Source organism: Drosophila biarmipes, chromosome 2R (genome assembly GCF_025231255.1).
Source record: "Drosophila biarmipes strain raj3 chromosome 2R, RU_DBia_V1.1, whole genome shotgun sequence".
Classification (NCBI taxonomy): domain Eukaryota; kingdom Metazoa; phylum Arthropoda; class Insecta; order Diptera; family Drosophilidae; genus Drosophila; species Drosophila biarmipes.
The window spans coordinates 12,200,062-12,220,922 of record NC_066615.1 but is presented as its reverse complement, the minus strand read 5'-3'; the positions used below and the strand labels follow the sequence as shown (position 1 = coordinate 12,220,922).

At 41.7% G+C, this 20,861-nt stretch overlaps 1 protein-coding gene across 1 annotated transcript; it reads left to right on the top strand.

Moving 5' to 3' along the window:
* Window positions 1-1,793: 1,793 nt before the first annotated feature.
* Window positions 1,794-18,637, top strand: LOC108030262 (protein vestigial). The gene is made up of 8 exons (XM_017103085.3): window positions 1,794-2,442; window positions 3,261-4,077; window positions 9,474-9,960; window positions 10,899-11,297; window positions 17,002-17,093; window positions 17,269-17,462; window positions 17,545-17,606; window positions 18,042-18,637. The coding sequence occupies exons 2-8, from the start codon at window positions 3,982-3,984 to the stop codon at window positions 18,098-18,100; spliced, it is 1,389 nt and encodes a 462-aa protein (XP_016958574.1). The 5' UTR covers window positions 1,794-2,442; window positions 3,261-3,981; the 3' UTR covers window positions 18,101-18,637.
* Window positions 18,638-20,861: the final 2,224 nt, after the last annotated feature.

Here is a 20,861-nt window from a genome sequence, read left to right as displayed (position 1 = left end):
TATCCTTGGGAATGAGGTGTCATTCTACGCATATATGTAGATTGGTTTTCTTTAAGCTTTCTTAAGTGAAGTTTAAGTTTTTTGAATTTGCTCAGTGTAAGTTTTATTTTATTTAATTTTTTAATATCTATTGGCGAGCCAAAAATGGCCTTCTCCCTTTTTTATCAAGATTTTACATTGTTTTTTTAAAAGCTTGTACAAACTAACTAAATAAGAAGCAGTTTGAAAGACTTGTGTTTTTAAATGGGGATATCTCTTCCTTCTTCGTACTTTCTTTAGCTAAGTATCGGCTATATTTTTGTTTTATTCTATTTTTAGTTAACAACCTTTGGCAACTAAATAACATAATGTTTTATTTCATTTCTTAAAAATTGTATTTTTCAATTCAGAAATATTCAAAATTGTTAGACTTTAGTAAAAACGGGGGGACGGACAAATCGACGGACGGGCATCCTTAGGGTCATGGGTTGAATTGACTGGAAAATCAATGATTATCAAGTATATTTAAAAAGCCGGAATGGATTAAATAAAATATATACATAAATCAGGTAGAAAATATTAGTTAGACAGATTTATTTGTTCTTCATACATATGTACTTAAATATTTTTATACACTTGTCATGACAACCTTAATGTAGATGTTCAATTACTAATTTTAGATTACATTAGTCGAGATTGCTGCGACTAAACATTAACCATTAAAAACGCAATAAATTAGTTGTTAGTCACAGTAAATGTTTTTTTTGTTTTAATTTACTGACAATTGGCACAAGGGAAGTATTAATATATTCTATTTATTATTAACTGGCTGTGTGTGACACTTAAGATCATGGATATCTTTGAAAAAAATTAACGTAAAGTAAATAAAGTTTTAATATAAATTCCAGACACAGAAAATTGGTTGGTCAAAATTAACCAAATCAATCCAGTTACGTCAGTTTATTGTGGCTTTGGTTACTAATTGATAGAGCAACTATCTTGTTGGTCGTCATTGTCATCATTTAACTATTATATTGGCCAATTCAACCTACATTTTTTTTGTGTGTAGCGGAGCTTTCCGTCGAATTTTCACCGGTGTCAATAGCTAAGCTAACAATTAAAGGAGTAGTAGACCGTCCTTCACTTCCCGGCACCTTGTCAGCGCACAAGCCGAGGCGAAATAAAGGCGAATGAACACGGCACAATAAATTGTATTCATTTGCAATCAGATTATTATCAGTACGGAAACGCAGCGGCGGAAGGCACGGCGGGTGGGGGGCTGGAAAACAAGGACTGCGGGGGCACTGCAAACACTGTTGACACAGTTGGCGCATACTTTTCATTGCGGAGGGAGAGGCGAGGCGGGGCGAGGCGGGGCGAGGCGGCGCACGGAGGGAAGGCGGACAAAAGGACGAAGAGCGCCCGGATGAATGCGAATTCCATTCAATCTGTTTGTCGAACTTTAAAATCAGAGAGGAACAGCAGTAGCTTCGCCTACTTGAGGACACAATTGAGACGCACTCCATTTTATTTTCACACCGATGTGGCATCGTTAGCTGGAACAACCTGGAAGCAACAACACAATGCCAAGCTGAGAAGCGGCCAGCACTCAAAGGGGCGGCGCTTCCTTCGGCACTCACACGCACCAGTGGTCTCGCTCTCTCGGCCGGCGTGTGGCCTGCGGGCGAGAGGGACAGTATGAGGCGGGAAATTGCCATTTTGTTTTCAACGCTGCGCCGACTGCGCTGCCGCCGCGCTGCCCGCAAATGCATTTGGATTTACCGCTCCTTTCGCCAGTGTGTTTTTTCTCTTCCGATTGAGCGGCAGCCGGAGCTCTCCGTGTCTTTCTCTCTCCGCCGCGCGCGGCGTTTTCGAACGAGAATCTCGAATGGAAATGGAATCGAAATCATACCACAAATCCCAATCCCAGTGAGCGATCGCGGCAAGTGCAGTTCATTTGTTTTCCCAGTGCCACATCGCAAATACACAGCGAATGAGAAAAAGAAGCAATTGCAAAGTAGAGATTTCCGCGGATGCTGCAATCGCCATTGCCAAGATAGTTTCGTTCTCTTTCCCGCCACCGCCACCGCCGTCGCCCTCTCTCGCTCTCCCTCACCCAATCGGGCCGCCAAGAATTTATGGAATTTGGCATTTTGTGGATTTAGCGAAAATATTTTCATTGAGTGCGCCGGCCAAATGTTTGCTGCTCGTTTTCGGTTAAAAATAATCGGCAGCAAAAACTGCGCCAAAATCTCAAGTATTCACGTGCAAATTCCGCAGCGTGCATCATTTTAATTACTATTCAAATTAACAGCGACAACAAAACGATCCAAACGAATAAAAGTCAAGAGTTGTGAAATTGTCGAATACTTTCCAAAAGTGCTCTATAAGGAATATTCTATCTATTGATTCAGGCTAAATAAGCTGAAAAACTTGTTGGATTACACTTAACATTTTTCAGTGGTAAGTTGACAGTGCCAAATCAGGGCTCCAATAAGATCGTAGTGGTCTTATTGGAATGTAAGATGATCTGAAGTTTTTGAAAGAGATTTGAAATCTTTTTGGACAAAATCGGATTGAAATTATATTATATCAATAAAATGGCATTAAATTTCGAGCAAATAGATTTTACTGAACATTTTATAAAGAATATTTCGAATTAAGATTCTGCGGAATACCTCAGAACTAGGGAAATTCGTTGTGATTTGACCTAAGGCTTAGTTTAGGGAGTTGATTGTTGTTTAAAAACCGACGGAAATTTAAGAACAAATTCATTTTTGCCGTCGGATTCCGTTTGTTTATACTTTTCTTCTGCTTATACTTTTCTTCACTATAGTTCTTGACTTATTCAAGCGATTTTAAATTTAAATGTTGGCTAAATTAATAACAAAAAGCATTGTTTTATGCTTCTTCTGATTGCATTGTTATGCACCGACGGATTGTTCTAACCAGTTTTAAACAAACTCTTTTTATGACATATAAAACACTCAAATGTGTGGTATCTCATTACATTACGAAATATTCGGTATTTAACTTGGATAGTTAACTTTCGATTTGATGTGAAAACGGGCTCCTATAGATTTTTAATGCCATTTTGAAGCCTTGTTCATTGGTTGTTTACATGCAATTACTGTTGAACACACTCTATGGTTCGGCTGATCCCACCATTAAAGTCACTCTTCACCTAAATGCCAGAAATTGGCTCTGCAGCTCTGAATTTCTTTCCACAATTAGCCAATTGTTAATGCCTTCTCCTGCACTTTCCACCATTTTCCTTCCAGCTGGCAATTCTTCGGCGGAAACGCGGATGAGAAACGAAATTGACGTTCCAACGCCAAAGGGAATGGCCGCATAAAAACAGCAAAGAAACTGCAAAAAATAATAGAAAACAACGACTAACAGCAATCAACAATGTGGAAATGATAATTGCAATTGCCTGCACAAGCAAACAAAGAAGAAAGATACGAGTGAAGAAAGTTGTGCTGCGACGAGGGGCAGATACAAGCGTCGAAAGGAAAAAGAAAATACCCACCATAGAAAGAAGTTTGCGAAAAAACAAAGAAAAAACCCAACTGAGACGTAAACAAAAAAGACGAAAAGCAATTACAGCTCTTGATACAAACGCGATGGTGTTTTACAATATGTAAATATAATTAGCCGAGCGGAGTTTTCATTCCAGGAATTTCGCCAGCCAACAAAAGAAATAAATACTACGCCTGCTGCAGCAGAAACAACAAAACACGCCTTGACTCGGGAGCCGGTTTTATAATTGCTCCAAGTTTTAACCTCCGCGCACCCCCCACCAATACCTCTTCTCTCCCCCCAGAGAATTGCAACCCCGGTACGATTGCAAATCCAATTCGAACCGCGGGCATTGGTATCACAATTCCCGCTCGAGTGACAATACCAATTTAACTAGCATCCATCGCAAAAGCCGCAGAAACAGTGAGTGAGTGTGAGTGAGTGGCAGTTGCAGTTGCAAGTGCGATTGCCGCTGCGACAATGGCAGTGTCCTGCCCCGAAGTTATGTACGGTGCCTACTATCCATATCTGTACGGGCGCGCTGGACCTAGTCGATCGTTCTACCAGTATGAGAGGGTGAGTACCGCCCCTACGGGGCCATTCAAATCGATTCGGCCACCACCCTCCGAGGAGTTTTGGGGGAAAAGTGGTGACTTTGACTTTTAAAAACTATAGTTTTCGACAGATTGGTAAAATGCGCAGGTTATCAAAATACTAAGCTTATAAAGCCGGCTTAATTTTCTTTAATGTTTATTAACTAGGACTTTTTAAGGGATAACACGATGCAGTATAGTATATACTATTTCTTAAAAGTCAGAAATATTCCTTGTATAATTTGGAAATACTAATATAATTTTTGGAAAACCAAAACGATTCTTAAATTAGGATAACTGGGAAAAGCTTATATTCTTAATTTAGTCATGTCCGTCGGACGCTTTTATAAACGCATTTATCTCTGAAACTATAAGAGCTTGATAGTTTATATTAAGCATATATGTATGTACATATGTAGGTAGATTCTAGGGGTTCCTGCGAGGCCACTCTAACGCCCCCAAAAATCTGCAAACTGGAACCTACAGTTTTAATGATTGAATGCAAATTTTAACTGAAAGGTATTTATTACCAACCGATTGACCTACATTTCCTCTAGGGCCTATTGAGATTGTTTTGTTTTATCAATACATCTACCCATCAAATCGGACCATTTATTAAAGGTTATAGGCAATTAAAGTTGTGTAGAAAAGAGATTACGTTTTGTAAAAACTTAGTTCATGCCATAAAATTATATAATAAAGGTACAATAATGTAAACGCATATGGAAAGATTATTAGAATAAAAGTCCTAAACTATATATACAAAAGACTTTTTGAAGTATAAACACGACAGTGACTTGTGATAGAGAGCCAAAGAGTTGAATTCGGTTCCAATCGCATTTTTAAACTGCGATATATTTATCGGCCATCTCTTCTGAAGAACTCGCTGTTTTTGTACCATTTTTCTGGTAAGCCACATTCTATCCAAAGAAGAAATTACTAACAAAAACTTCTTAGCGGTTCCTGCGGCAATTGGAAAAGCTACAAAATACCTTTAGTTTAAAAGGAATGTGTGTATTACGAACATATCAAAATGGAAAGGATAAAATTTCATTGAGACGAGGTCGGATTATGATTATAATAATCTAATACTCTGTCTTAATCAGCAGTACTAAAAAAAAAGGTGAAGTCTCTTGATGCAGTCGTGCTTTTATTGTGCACAGGCAGTATATAAAGATTGAATATTAGTATGATTTGCTACTGAATTAGTAAATTCCTACTAGAAGAATACAATTTTAAGACGGTCCGACTGCAGGCGATTTGACAAACCCGAGTCAAATCATTATTAGGTATTCAGGTTGAGTTGAAATTTGTAGACCTCTTGAAAACGAAGTATTAACCTCATACAAAACGTCAGATAAAAAATGAAGCGGACCAACAAAAACTGTTAGTGCCAGAATTTGTTGTTTCGACATTTTTGGAGAGGAAATTGTTGAGCTTTAGGCGAAGTGGTTTTAGTGGCCGAGCACGTAAAAAGGTGTCAACAATTTCCCAACTTTAAATTCTCATTCATCGTTTAATGCCAAATAAGTTGCTAGCATTTGTGGTAGAAGTCAACCACGTACCACAGGTTTTTATTTTGTAGAGGAGGTTCAAGATACAAGTATTTCAAGCATATTTCAGAAATCATTTGCCAATATTTTATCCGTTTTTGACACACTTTAAAATTTGAGTAAAACTCAAGTAGGTGTTACTATTGTAAATCCCCCGAATGTAAAAGCGAATTGCTGGTAGCCTTACATAAAGCACAGACTGGTCGTAGAGGAAAACCACAAGAACGTTTTGTAGGGATTCCTGTTTATGTGTTTCCACTTAAGCGAAAAGCGCACTCCTTTAAAACAAGTTTGAGGACAACTTGGCGGAGGGAAAGCACCGGTGATGAGTCATGCTGGCCTTTTGCTAGAACCCACAGCCCGGCTGATTGATGGCTCTTTTCACTTCTGGCCAAGGCCAGCCGCTACTGTTGCCTGCACATCAATTTGTTTCGGCCCGGTCGCGACTGAATAATTAGACGCTCCTAACAAATCATAAGAATTCGCGCAGAACGCAAATCGATTTGGGAAACCCGAAACAATAAAGAACAGGGCGAAAAAAGCTGGCGAAATAAAGGGAAACATTTCAAGGAATTCCGCGAGTCAATGCTGGCTTTGTTTCGCCTCTCCCGCTTTTTGCTAACATTGATTTCGAAGATTTCGCTGTGATTTCTGTGACAAGTACAGAAAAGTTCTCACGATCGCGAGGGCCCCGGTCCACTGCGAGTGTCCAGTCCAGGCCCAAAAACCTCTGACCGTCGCGTTCCGTCGACCGTGGTCCAAGAGGCTGAAAGTCCATGGGGCAGTTGCCGTTGCCGCTGGGGCACAAAGAAATTCTTGTGTCGCAAGTTCCAATTATACAAGGCCGCGGCACCAAATCGAAATTGGCCTTTTATGTAAGTAACCGATACGACACGATTCTGATTCTATGCTTTTGCATGCCCATAAAGAGGGACCGCGATAAAGCCTGCTCGGCATATGGGCCTCCTTGCGGCTCCTCCGCCGAGCCAATCGCAGATTGAGTCAGCAGCTTCAGGCTCAGCCGGGTGACCGGTTTATTTCGTTCCCAAAACGCACAATTTTCGTCCGCCCTTTCGACACTTTAGCCAGCCCGAAAAATAAAACAAATAAACAAACCGAAACCTTGGACCGTTCGGTTAATTTATTGTGTGTATCGCCATTAGTTCTTGCCGATCTGCTCACCCCGCTGCCAACGCCCAAGCATAACCATGCCGATGCGATCCTGGGGCCTTCTGTCAACCGATCGCAGATAAACCTGGGAGCTCGAAAAAAGAGCTCTGGGCCCCGAAATATTGTCGCTGGTTCGTCTGCCCAGCCCCGGTGATTTATGCCGTGTGATCGAAGGTCTGACTGCTCGGCATAACCGACATATCGCCTGCAGCTAATAACACTGCAGCCGATTCGCATCGGAACCAGATACACGGCGAAAAGTACACCAGAAGAAGGTTGATCTGATACAATTGCGTACCCACTAGTCTTCTGAACATTAAATAGGTATTGTTATCTAGAGTTTACTTATAAAGATCGTACATAAAGACCATCTTTGGGCATTATTTTAAGTGGAAATATGTTACCACGGTTTTTATTCTTGGATTCTCAATCCTTTTACAAAAAAACTATAATTCCACCTGGTTAGCTAGTTTCCTTGCTATTTTATTTCTCTTTTGGGATCAAGGAATATACTTTTCGTAATAATTCTTATAAAATGTAACAAGATTTTTTATGAAAAATAAATTGTTTCTTACATATTGTGATCAAAAATATACCTCAAGAATTATTGGTTTTCCAGTTCTGTATAGTTGCTTGAAACATCGGTTTCCATTTTTTTAAGAAGTTTTCATTTAAAGTTAGAGTTTGGCTCCCAAATATATCTGTTACCTTCTCAAAGAGCTTAACTTTAGTAAGATAACAAATGTCTTCACCAATAGCTCCCGAGGTATTTTCGAGTGTACCAATACGCAGCGACTGTGCTTTTTGTATCTGCGCATTGTTTCGCCTACGCTACTGCACTTGGCCACCATTCGGTATCCGTGCCTTGGGATCCGCGATGCGGGGACGAGGATCCCGCCTCCAATTTGGACCGTCGTCGCTGATAGTGTTGGGCGATAAGGCGGAACGCATTGATTATGTGCTTAAGCCAGGTGACAGATGCAGATACATGATCTGGCTGCCGCATATTTGCGGCAAGTGCCTGTGAAGCTGCACCTTTCGCCGCAGCTGTATCTCAATCAATTTGTATCTGTATCTATTAGCAAGTTGCTTTCTGCTGACTCAGCGCTTTTCCTCTAATTAAGTGGCCTCCCAACAGCCGAGCAGCTGTTGTATCTGCCAGATACTCAACGGCGCTCGTAAATCAGGGCCGCTGTCAATGCCCAAGATGCACTCTTTCAAATGGTTCGTGCCCGGTTAACCCATTATTAACCCCTAGGACACGAGATCATAATTGGCATGCGCCTGCGAGATGGAGTTGGGCAATGGGTTGGGGTTCGCCTCGCTCGGCTGGCAGTTTATGCTTAAATTTAGAACGGTTTTCGGCAGCAAATGTGGCGTAGCGGGCAGGGCAGCGAGTTCCATGGGGTTATCTTCTAGGGAGCCACTAATGGGCTCATTACGAGGGGAAGTCGGAGGGGCGGTCGAAGGTGTTGCTCGTAAATCGTCGCCAGCGCCGCATTATGTTTGACAGTCCGCTAAGCAGGAGATTGCGGCGTGATTATCGTCTTCTGGCCGCTCTCCCATTTCAGTTCTAACCTCGAGCCCCCATCTTTCCCTATCCCAACCCCATTCCATTCCATCCAACCATTTGGAGCGGCGCAACCTTGGCCCGAGTCCGTGATAATATGCGCCAAACGCTCGTAAATTTAATGGCCTCACTCGCATTTTCCATCATCATAAATTTCTTATTGTGTCATTTTCAATTTGCTGCAACGCGTCCCATAACTCATTACGGGCCCGCCAACCTTTCGGGAATCTGCTAGGAACATCCACTTATACATTCGGAAATGGGGTTTGAAGGGGAGCGTGGTCAGACATATACCAAGCTTTGAAAAACTTGAAATTGTGCTCGCAAGTATAACTAATTTTAAAATTCGGGAATATGAAAATAGCCGTAGAATAGTTAAAAACAAATAAAACGATTGTAAATGGCTATGTGAGTACTCTGAAACCCTTTACCTTATTTCGATATCCAAACTTACTTGTCATTCTCTCAACTTCATAACGTTTCCAGTTAAACTAAAATAAAAAATGACCTTCCATTTAAACATAAACCTATATTTAGTGAGTAATCCCAGTCTATGTAGATCAAAATTAGATTTTTTTATCATAATTGCAATCAAATCCAGATATTTACGTCCTTTTTTGCTAAAGAAAAGTGAATGTTTTAATTGTTGAAAGCCTGTGAGAGTTTCAATAATCCTTTTAAACCCAAAATATTATTTGAAGCATATTATTTTCTTTTATATCTGTCTATTTTCCCATGCCTACTCTTACCTACTCAAATTGATTCTGACAGGAATCGTAATAGTCGCCTAATAGTCAAAAAGCAATTAAAAAAGTTTTAAGTAACTAACTTGATCGCGTTCATCATCTGTTGTATCCTTGCCCTCCATTAGGATATGCGATTTTCATTAACTTAAAATTGGTCAAAAAAGTAACCTGTATCGTTTAGTCGATGTACTTACATGGGGGGTCCTAAAAAAAACTTTAAAAATAAACAATAACCAACGTATTCTCATCATAAAATATATTACCAATTAGGAAACTGAATTCTAAAACTACCATAAAAAAGAGTTTAATGTGTAATAAAAATATTTTCGCGCACTTTCAGTTCAACCAGGATCTGTACTCGTCCTCGGGCGTCAACCTGGCCGCCTCGTCGAGTGCCTCCGGCAGCTCCCACTCGCCCTGCAGCCCGATCCTGCCGCCCTCGGTGAGCGCGAATGCCGCCGCGGCGGTGGCAGCAGCGGCGCACAACAGCGCGGCGGCGGCGGTGGCAGTGGCGGCGAATCAGGCCAGCTCCTCCGGCGGACTCGGAGGCGGTGGGCTGGGCGGACTGGGGGGCCTGGCCGGCGGACCGGCGGGCGGACTGCTCGGCAGCAATGTTGTGCCCGGCAGCAGTAGTGTGGGCAGCGTCGGCCTCGGCATGAGTCCTGTGCTGAGTGGGGCGGCAGGACACTCGCTGCACAGTTCGCACAGGACGCACGCCCACTCGCACGCCCACTCCCTCGCCCACGCACACACGCACCCGCACGCACACACGCATACGCACCAAACCAAAGAAGAGGATCTCATCGTGCCGCGCAGCGAAGCTGAAGGTGAGTTAGGATCACCTTTAAACTGAACCCCCATAGAGTGAAAAGAATTAAGACAATACGTTAGCAACATTTCTCTTAAAATGTGGGTTCCGAACTCAAGTTCACATCCATCTTTAATTATAATAGGAGGATAATCCTTAAAAGTATATGAAATTCGTATTCTAAAACGGCATATAAAATAAAAAAATGTTCTAAAGAGTGTTTTTTCCAATATTTCGATATATGTTCGTTATTTAAATGTTCTACTTTAAATCATGAGTATATATGTGAAGATTCCTCTCTCTGTATCAAAAGATTTTAGTTGTACCGTTGGTTTTTTTTCTGTTTCAATATAAGTATCGGAAGTTCATATCATATCGTAATAATAATTCTCAAAAGATAAATTATTCATTTTACTGCCGTAATTTGAAGAGGAATGTTGATAACTTGGCAATAATCATAAGTAATTGGTTTAATGATTCATTTAAGTTTAAAGATCCCCTAAAAGTAATTATTTCTTGATTAGTACATTAAAAAAGTTTAGCTCTAAAGGTCAAGCAAAAAGCTTTAATAATAAAGTAAAAATGAAAGTAGCTATATGCTCCAGAAATGGCTGGTAATTTTTGCTAATTTAAACATTTCAAACCATTTATTTTGCTGGTTTTACATGTGAGAATTCCTAGAAATCGTCAATGTCAGTGTTTGCATAACATTTATTTTTTGGCACCACAATGAAATTCAGGCGAGTGAAAGAGCCATAGTGAGGGAGAGCCAGATAGCCATCGCACATTCGTAGCTAATTAATTTGAAAATTCTTGAAATTTCAGCCGAGGCACTCGCATTCCAAACCAGTTAGCATTCAATAAATTATATCATATTCTTCCCGTTTGGATACTCGCCATTATTTCGCGAATATTTAATAGTTTTTCCACTCACCCTCATATCTCTCCGATTTTCAGCACGCCTGGTGGGCTCCCAACAACATCAGCATCACAATGAATCATCCTGCTCCTCCGGTCCGGACTCCCCGCGCCACGCCCACTCGCACAGCCACTCGCTGCACGGCGGCGGTGGAGCGACGGGCGGCCCATCTTCAGCGGGCGGAACGGGTTCGGGGGGCGGCGGCGATGGCGGCGGAACGGGGGCAATACCCAAGAATCTGCCAACCCTGGAAGCTCCCATGGGCAGTGGAGGAGGAGGCAGTGGCGGAGGTGGAGGACTGGGCAGCAGCGGCCAGGGACAAGCTCAGTATCTATCCGCCTCCTGCGTTGTGTTCACCAACTATTCGGGGGACACGGCCAGCCAGGTGGACGAGCACTTTTCCCGCGCCCTCAACTATAACAATAAGGATGCTAAAGGTAGGTGGAGTAATCAAAAAATAAATGAGAAAAGGAGGAAATAGTGCTTAAGATCAAAAATTTCACTGTTTTTGGGCCATGTAAAAATTAATAATTGTAGTAAAATGAATCATTGATTTAAATAAGGGGATAGATTTCCCTTTTTGGGGGCCATGTAATAGTAATTTCTCTAAAAAATGGAGTGAATGAAACTATTAAAGAACCACCAAGATAGAAATTAGTTTGTAAATTTGTTTGGGCGCCATGTTAAAGTTAGTGTTTTGATCAATCATACGAACAATTTTGTTGTAAAATTAGTAAATAAATTTTCTTGTTTGTGCGCCTTGTAAAAGTTATGGTTCTCGTCATTATAGTGAAACAATTTATTATAAGTAACTTATTAGCTGTTTGGGCGCCATGTTAAAGTTACTCCTAACAATCTAGCGTCAGCAGTAAATCTGTCTAAGAAAAGACCTCCTGCCAAAAAGATTAAAAGAGAAAAGAATGTTTTAAAAATGGAACCGCCATTTTTTATTTTCTACGTGTTCTGCAATATTGGTTCTTTGTTTTGCCTACCACAGTCACATATTTTTGCGCAATAAATCAAAGACTATTTTTTAAATGCCAAGCAACATCTGCCTTGTTGATTCTAGTTGTCAAAATTATGATAATCTTCTAGCTCTTCTTTCGCCGTTTGTATAAAACAAACTTCTACTTGTAGGAGGATAATCAGCTTGTACTCCAGGCTCCCCTCCCTTTTCCGACTCATTTGTGGCTCCGCCGAGTTGTGATCAAAGAACCGCTCATGTCATGTACTTGTCGCGGCTGTCAGTTTGCGTGTTTGCCTCGATTTGCGGCGCTGCCCCACTTGTCCCCCAAAATGGGGGCATAATTAGGTGAAAATACGCCACCAGTTCCAGCAAAGTTATTAAAATGTTCTCGGAAAATGTACAACAGGCAAATTATGCCTTTCGGAATGTGTTAGTGTGTGGGAAAGAATGAGATGCCTGGAAATAATAGAAAAGTTACAGAATTTTCAGTGTGTTAAGTGGTTTAAGGTCTGAGCCATTTTTTCAACTGCACATAACTTGATTGATGACCTTGTATCGATACAGAATTTGCGGGTTAATGTGTGTAAACTTTGAGTGTGCTAGAATATGGTTAGGAAAATATGCAGCTCCCTCCCGAGGGAGGGAAAAGTTTTGAGCACGAATCAATCGATAAATAGGTTCCCTTTGGAGCTCCTTAAAGTAAAAAAATAAAACCCAACAGCATTTTTTATTAACTGAAGCCTCTTGTTAATGTTCAGATCTTTTATGCTGTTTTTTACATGTTAGACATTTAAAAGCCTATAAAAATATGCTGTAAATTAAAATCCCCATTAAAGAGGTAGACTTTAATCCATCTTTTTGTGAAAACTATTCGAAATATGTACATTTAGTCCCACTCATCGCCGGCCGTGCGATTGTAGTAGAGAATCACTTTAAGATGCCACTTTATTGTGTCCCCTCCACAAGCTTGTGAAACGTCTGTGAATGCGAACACTCACCGCACACACCAAAAACGGGCGCACAATAAAACAAATAAATCAAGTTGCCACTTGCCACTCGCTTGTTCTTTCGATTTCAAAATTAATTACCTCCTTTAATGAAGATAAACGTTTCGTTTGTTCATGCCTGTCTGTTTTGCCTGTCCGTCTATCTGCTGCATACTATATAAACGTATGTGCATGCGATGCGAGTATCTGTATAAAAATACCCCAACATGTGTATGTTTTTTGCGCTTTTCCCTTGATTTTTGTATCTCGATTTTAATTGCCCTGATGCAGTTTTGCTCAGGCATAACGAATTCAGCCTTGTCGAGTGAAGATTTTCATTATGATCATCTCGTCGGCTTTGTTAATTTGTGCCCACTGGCTCAATCAATCAATTATCCCCGCATTTGAATGCTGAGCAGGTGCCGACAGTCGTAGTCGCCGTAATGCTAATGTTCCGTACGTGTCCCGCCCACCGGCCAATTTCCCGGCATCGACGTACCGCCCCCCGTGCCCTCGACGGAGCACTTTGTGGTGTATTCCTTTGCCACACCGCCAATTGCAGTTAAACCTGGGATTTTATTGAGTTTCTGTGGCTGCCATTTCCTCGATTTTCCCCCCGCTTTCCACGTTTCCCGCCTGCTTTGAGGAAATGCCACCACTTTGATTGTGCGAAAATTCAGTTTCCATTCGATTCCCCCATTCGTTATGCGATAATTGGAAATTTTCCGCAGGCTGCTTAACTACGAATTTACGGTGATTGGTTTCCCGAAATTTAAATCAAAATCTGTTTCCTGGAGCAAATAATTTGACCAACAAATAAGCAAACGCAAGCTAGTAGTAGAGAATAGATTGGATTATTATTGTTGACTGATGCAATATAATTGGCTTGCTTTTAAGTTTATGGTAATTTTAAAATATTTCAAAATTTCATTTTCTATCAGAGGATTGGTTGTGAAATTGTTCAGTATTAAAATTATTAACTTTTTTTTTTAATATTATAGAGCTTGTTCAAATCATAATTAACGAAATGCAGTAGGGTGTTGCAACTTAGAAAATTCTGCTCCTAATAAGGTGCTTGTGGCAAATAAATTTGTTGGATAAAAATATTAAAGAGGTTGTTCATAAGTTATCCTTAGACTCTCACTTTAATTCCAATTATTAAATATTTAAGTTGTCACAGTAGGGTGATGCACTGAATTCTCCTCTTAGTAGGGTGCCCGTGGCATTTTCTGCCAACTGCCGCACAGTGGCACACATTGCCCATTATAGAACTGTCCCTTAAATACAATTTGCGCAAAAAGTAAACATCGAAGTGGTTTTGTTTAAATTTGTTTACTTTCTCGCCTCTTGTTTTCCCCCTTTCGATGTCTGCTTAATGGTATTTAAAGTTCATTTTGGTCATTTGTCTATTTGAGAGCAGCGCGCACACAGGCAAGCATTTACATTTGTGCGCTTAAAACTATTCAGCATTTATAAAGATTTTTTCGCAATGCAATGTGCCGCCTCTATATATGCTATATGCACAGATGTATATATATTGCAAGTTGGAATGTGCTATGAAATGTCGCCGGAATGCGATGCGGTCGATGGTGATGTTGTTGCCTCGCTAGCCAGTTGCTGGCGTTGTTGTTGCTGCTGTTGTCGGACGGTGGCAATGCCGAATGCCGCATAGATTCCTCATTACGATTTTAAAATGCATTTCAATTAACTGCTCCGCACAGTGAAAAAACAGGGGAAAAAACTGAAAAACCCAAAAACAAAACGAACCGAAAGAGGGCATCGCAGAAGATGATGAGATAGCACGGCACGCTTGCACTTTTCTCTGTTTTTCCCCGATCCGTTTCGTTGCGTTTCTCGATCAGAAAATACCCGATTCATCAGGCAGCCCTCCGTTTCCTCCCTCCCTGCCGCTGCGAGGAGCATTTAATTAGATGCCCAAAGAATTCGATTTAAAATTCCTTGGCACCCGCTGCAGGCAGGAGAACAGTCTCTCCGAAACGCAAGCGCAAGCAGAAACAGAAACAGAAACTGAAACCGAAACAGATAGAGATGCAGATACTTTTTGAGATACGTCTGCAGATACTGCTAGAAATGCAGGTGCACACAGAAAAATAGTGGGTTCTAACTTTTAAAACCCACAGATGCATATTTTTACGGAACATCTGAATTTATTCAATATATTCGTATGATAAGTTATGATATTATATGATGGTTTCAGTTTAGAGGAATACCTATTATAATAACATTTCATATGACTAGTATCGATTAGGAATTTAACGATGCATCAACACCTTATGTAATATATGTATAATTATCAAAACATAAGTAGAACATCTTTTGTTTTGTTATTCTTACTGTAATTCGTGATATAGGCTTCAAGTTTCTAACAAAAATTAAATGGAATCATAGACAAGATGGTTTTTGCAAGACACCTGAGGTATATTCCAACTTTTTTTGTGTAGTACTCCCAAACTATGAATCTCCTGGCTAGGCCAAGATACTTTTCTCTGTACGGTTATAAGTTATGTGTCAACGCTGGCGATCGAGCCTTATCGGGCCATAAATCGCCACGCTCTCTTCATTAGGCCAGGAGGTGAAAGGTGAGACAGGTAGTGCGGCTTTCGCTTTTGAAGCCCCTCGCCGAAAGTGAAATGCTAACTGAAGGAGCTGGAGTAGAAATATCTTTGGCAGTCTGCTTGTTTGCACATTAATGGGAATTCCACGGCCTCAGCTGAGCGAGTGAGTGAATGGCAATGGGACGATGATGACGACTTCTGGCCGTGCTGGGGCCAAAAAAAAGGCACGCGGCATGGCATCCCAGTATCGAGCATTCGGTATCGTCGTATCCCAGCCGCATCATCATCATCATCAGCCGCATCCACAGCCACAGCCACAGCCACATCCTCAACGTCATCAGCATGCATGGCACACTCGCCAACGTGCCGGCCAAAGTTGTCGAATCGCGACGGCAGCCAAGCACAAACATTACACATCCCCACAAGCACATCCTCCGGCCTCGTCCTCATCCTCATCCTCATCGCCATCCTCGAACTCATCCTCAGCCTCATCCTCGAGACTCCTCCAGTTGTTGTATATTTTTCTCTCGAATCGAGTTTGGAATGTTGTCAACGCAAATGCAAGCCTATGCAAGTTTTTGGTATCTCCTGCCGCTCAATTGCAGTTGCTATTTTTGGGCCCCCGGTCTCCTGAGGGAGCTCCATTACACATAATGGAGATGTCTTTCCTGCTCCTTCCGCTGGTTGGCGGCGTCGCGCGATTTCATAAACGCGTAGATTTACAACCATTTAATACAAGTGATGATCCCGAACAACAGCGCGACAACGCGCACGGACGACAACCGAAAACATTCCGCTCAGTTATTTGCAACAGGCCATGGCGCCGCCGCCGAGGCGGAGATGGAGTTGCAGATGCAGATGGAGACTCACAATGGGACTCCGAGGAGAGTCCCTAACCAATCCCGAAGCCAGGGGCTCAGAATCCCCACAAGACCCGCCGGTTCGCCAGTTAATCATTGCCGCAAGTGAATGGAAATTGCCCCTAGAGGCATGGCATAACACCTCCTTCAAGCGATTGCTTCTCGTTACTTAGGTATTTATACCCATTAAGAAGATGATTTAATTGGAAACAGTCTGAGAACGTTAAGATTTTTATATTGGGTGATCATACTTGTGTATATTTTTAGCGAAATCAGCACAGAGCTTAAGTATTATATTTGTTTTGGATTACGGAATATTGAAAAAGAACAAAAAAAATGCATTACTAATGTTTAGGCATTACATCCAGATCCTTCGACCATATCTATACTTTTTAATATATATACCATATATGAAAAGAAACTCTTCAAAATATTATTTTAGTTTTGGGTGTGTTTAAGTAAAATTCTCTGAACATTTTTCTAAAATCGTATTGAACATAAACAGTTTAAATATAGCTGAGATCCTACCTCTAGATAGTTCAGTTTAATAGCTACTTCTGGTTTTCCTCATTGGTATTCAGTTTTTCAAGTGCTCCTATGAGCGCAATATGCACAACAAAAGCCTCTCAATTCCGCCGCTTTGCACGCCTGAATGTCTCGGTAAATTTAGCACGATTAAACAATAATTCGTGAACCATTATCATTTTGTGTATACATATGCCCTCAACGACTCCCCCATTTTGTGCTTGCAGAGGGCAGCAGCCCGATGTCGAATCGCAATTTCCCACCGTCGTTCTGGAACAGCAATTACGTGCACCCCATACCCGCGCCCACACACCACCAGGTAAGCCCAGTCCCATAACCAATAACAATGCCAGTGGCCCAGAGACCAGAGGCTGATTGCCGGCAATACGTGAGGCAATTTCGACTTCAAGGAGCCTCCGATCCTGCTGCTGTTGCTCCTTCTCCTCCGGCTCCATGGTAAATAAGTTGTAATCCGATCGGATATCTATCTGCAGGTCAGCGACTTGTATGGCACCGCGACGGACACCGGCTACGCCACCGATCCGTGGGTCCCCCATGCGGCCCACTATGGTTCCTATGCCCACGCAGCCCACGCCCATGCCGCCCACGCCCACGCCTACCACCACAACATGGCCCAGTACGGCAGTCTCCTGAGGCTGCCCCAGCAGTACGCCAGCCACGGCTCCAGGTGAGTGGGTCCCTCGAAGGGTTGCCCCTGCCCCATAGACCAGGTTCTGACCTCTTGTTTCTCCGGCCTCTCGTTCTTACAGGCTGCACCACGACCAGCCGACGGCCCACGCCCTGGAGTACTCCAGCTACCCCACAATGGCAGGTGAGTCAGCCAGCAAAATTAAAGTGTATAATTGTTAGATTCATAATCCATCTCTTATCCATCCGATGATAAGTATTCGAATGATTACAAACTAAGATACGCAGATACACGTTACTCTTCATTTGAAACAAAACGGATTAGTTTATATTAAAAGCAAACAAAAACGCTATAGTCAAGTGCCTCGACTAGCAGATACCTTTCCCTTAGCTTAAGGGAGTGAGAGGAATACAAAGTTTTAGTATAAACTTGACATTTTGCCAAAGTGCGAATGACATATCTTGTTAACACAACTATCGATAGTTACGAATTTATCGAAACGCGGGTTTTAAAGCAACCTATCGGGACAAGTTTCAGCATGCTTAAGTTCACTTTTAGAATAATAAAACACTTTTTTTTTTAAGTCTTCTAAAAGTCTAAACCTATTCTGTGTTTCAGGTCTAGAGGCGCAGGTGGCGCAAGTTCAGGAGTCTTCGAAGGATCTTTACTGGTTCTAAGCTTCACGTGGCGATGGAGGGCCAAGGGAACCCCCAGCGAATGTATAAACTTTGTCTTGGAAGATCTAAGGAAGACCCGGATCGTTTCTCTTGGCAGCCCCGTATACAATGCTCGACTTTGGGTCGGGCTTCTTGAAACCGCTTCTTAAGCAAAACTGCAGTCTGTGTTTCTGTGTGAGCAAAACAATAACAAACGCAAAGGATTTTGAAATTTAATTTAAATTTACCATAATGTTTAACGTTTAAATATAATTCATAAGCTTAAAACACCTTGTAAACAAAAACGAAATAATATCGCGCATTCGAGACCATTTTGTTGGGCGTAATTTGATTTTGTAAGTTTAGCATCCCATATCAGCAATTTAGACACATACAATAATGAATATACACACTATATATATAAATATACACCTAATTATATATTGGTATTCGTAATCAGCGTTGCTAACGTTTAATAATCGACATTTCTTGTATAGTTAACGCGAACTTTGACAAACACTTAAAGCAACAACAAAGTTAGAATTTATTTTGTTTAAACTTCGATTTTTGCAAACTTCAACAAACTAGGATAACGAAAATCAAATTGAAAAAAGGCAAAGCAGAAAATCCGACAAAAAAATAAATAAAATAAAAGAAACAAAAATTTGAATACAATCAACAAAATCAGAGTGTGCTTCTAAGGTTTTGGGGAGGAATGGATAAGGGTAAGCAATGGTTTATATCTTTCAGCTGAGATACATTTTTAATTAGTTTGTATTTCGATGAGCTAATGATTTCATTCCGATTAACCCCGGAGACACAATCAGATAAGAAGCCAAATTTCATAATCGTCGACTCTGAATGCTTTCCACGCCATTTAGCCAGGCGCCTTATTAATCTCGGGCTATTTATCATTCCCAAAAGAAGGCACTCCCGAATACGACCCAACCCGAGTCAAAACAAAACGAAATAAAATGATATTGTATGAGAGCCCCTCAGGAATCTTGCATAATTAATGAAAGCACAAATCTCAGATAGTAGCCAAGTGGTGGCACAAGTCATAAATAATACGGCCGGCTCCTGCGCCTCTTGCAGCCGCAACCGTGACTTGGACCGGGAACAGTGACTTGTGCCCCTCCGCGTCACTCTTTTCTAACCGGATGAACGGGTATTCCCTGCGTTTTTTTGCGCTACTATTCAATGAAAGTAGCCAGAGTGGGGAGCCGTATTATTGACTTTCAATGACTTAACGCACAGTTGGCCAACGCACCTCACCTTCGCCCGGTGGACCATGAACAGTTGGCTCAAACCGCTCCTGCTCATGAATTAAAGAAATAAAACAAACGCGCGACATGCTCCCGCTCCATATTCTTTTTTTCCCTTCTCCTGATCTGTACCCCCGGTGTACGCAACAAATTTATTACTGATCCATGAACCACTGACTTGGTGGCTCGAGACTGGTTGTGGGTCCATTATTTTAGCATAAGAATTCCATAATTCCCGGGAGGGGGCGAGGAGAACGTCCTCACAAGGTGTTCAACAATTCGCCAAATGCGTTTCGCTCTGGGTTTATCGCTTTTTAATAACTTCCCTTCGCAACTCTTTCCATTCACCTTGGTTTTTGAGCTCCCCTTTCCTGGGTTCTTGTTTTTTGTCCACATTGTTCTGGCCGCAGTTGTCACTCAAGTTTCGCCATCGGGACAGATGGTTCCGTTTTTGGCGGCTCTACTTCCTTCCTTTCTCAGCTTTCCACTTTGGTCCGGTCGAGCCGTGGCATTTGCTCTTGTTTATGGCGGCATTGTGTGTTAATGAGTTCGGGTAGTGTGCATGCTCCAGGGGATAAGTTGCACAGGATGGCGGTACATCTACAAGATTCTAGATTGCAAATAGAGAAGAGAGAATTCGACCTTAACCAATAATGTAGACCGGCAGTAACCTTAAAAGCTAATACGACAATAAGTTCGCAATGCAATATTTGAAAGCGTTTTATTTATTTCGAGTGCACTAAAAGCTAATAATTATGTAATAAATATTATAAAAGTGGAAGTACTAGACCTATAGGTCTATGATGTCTATGGAACCATAGTTATGTTATAGGATCGCTATAGCGAGCTGTGATAAGGAAAATTCTCCCTAAATAGTCTCTGCTGTTTAGGCAGCTACGTCATATTATTTCAGTCTGGCCCCAAAAGCGGCTTCTCCAATAAACGTATATGCCTATCGCCCCACAGGTTATTGGACCAAGTGTCAACAAGATCGTTTGCCACATTAAATGGAAATTAATTTCACCCCAGATAAACAAGAATCGGAGCCCAACAAATTTTCCAATTTGGTATTCGGTTAAGTTATGTTAGCAAAAGGCGCGGAACCAAAGTTGGATAATAAATAAGATGGAAAACAATAATAAAAGCAGAAGTGTGGCACGTGGATATTTTCGGAGCCCCCATTTGAAGGCGGAACCCAGCGATAGGGGAACTTTGACTTGACTCGGCGACACTTTATGGCCAGCGAATGTGCGTGACTGGCCGCAAAATATAAATAAATACATTTTCCCAGCGTCTTGGGGAGAAGGTATCTGCCACCTCCGCTGGAGCATTGAATGGCTGAGTCGATGGATGGATGTGGATGGCAGATGGAGGAGCCCCCGCGGCACGTACGCCGGCAGCCCGAGTGCAGCTCGTAAATTTGGCCAACCGTATTGGCTGCTAATTGCTGGATGGAGTGGGGGTTACGTAAAACAACAGATAAGAAGCTAAGGGAATAAAATGTGGTTTTAGAACGT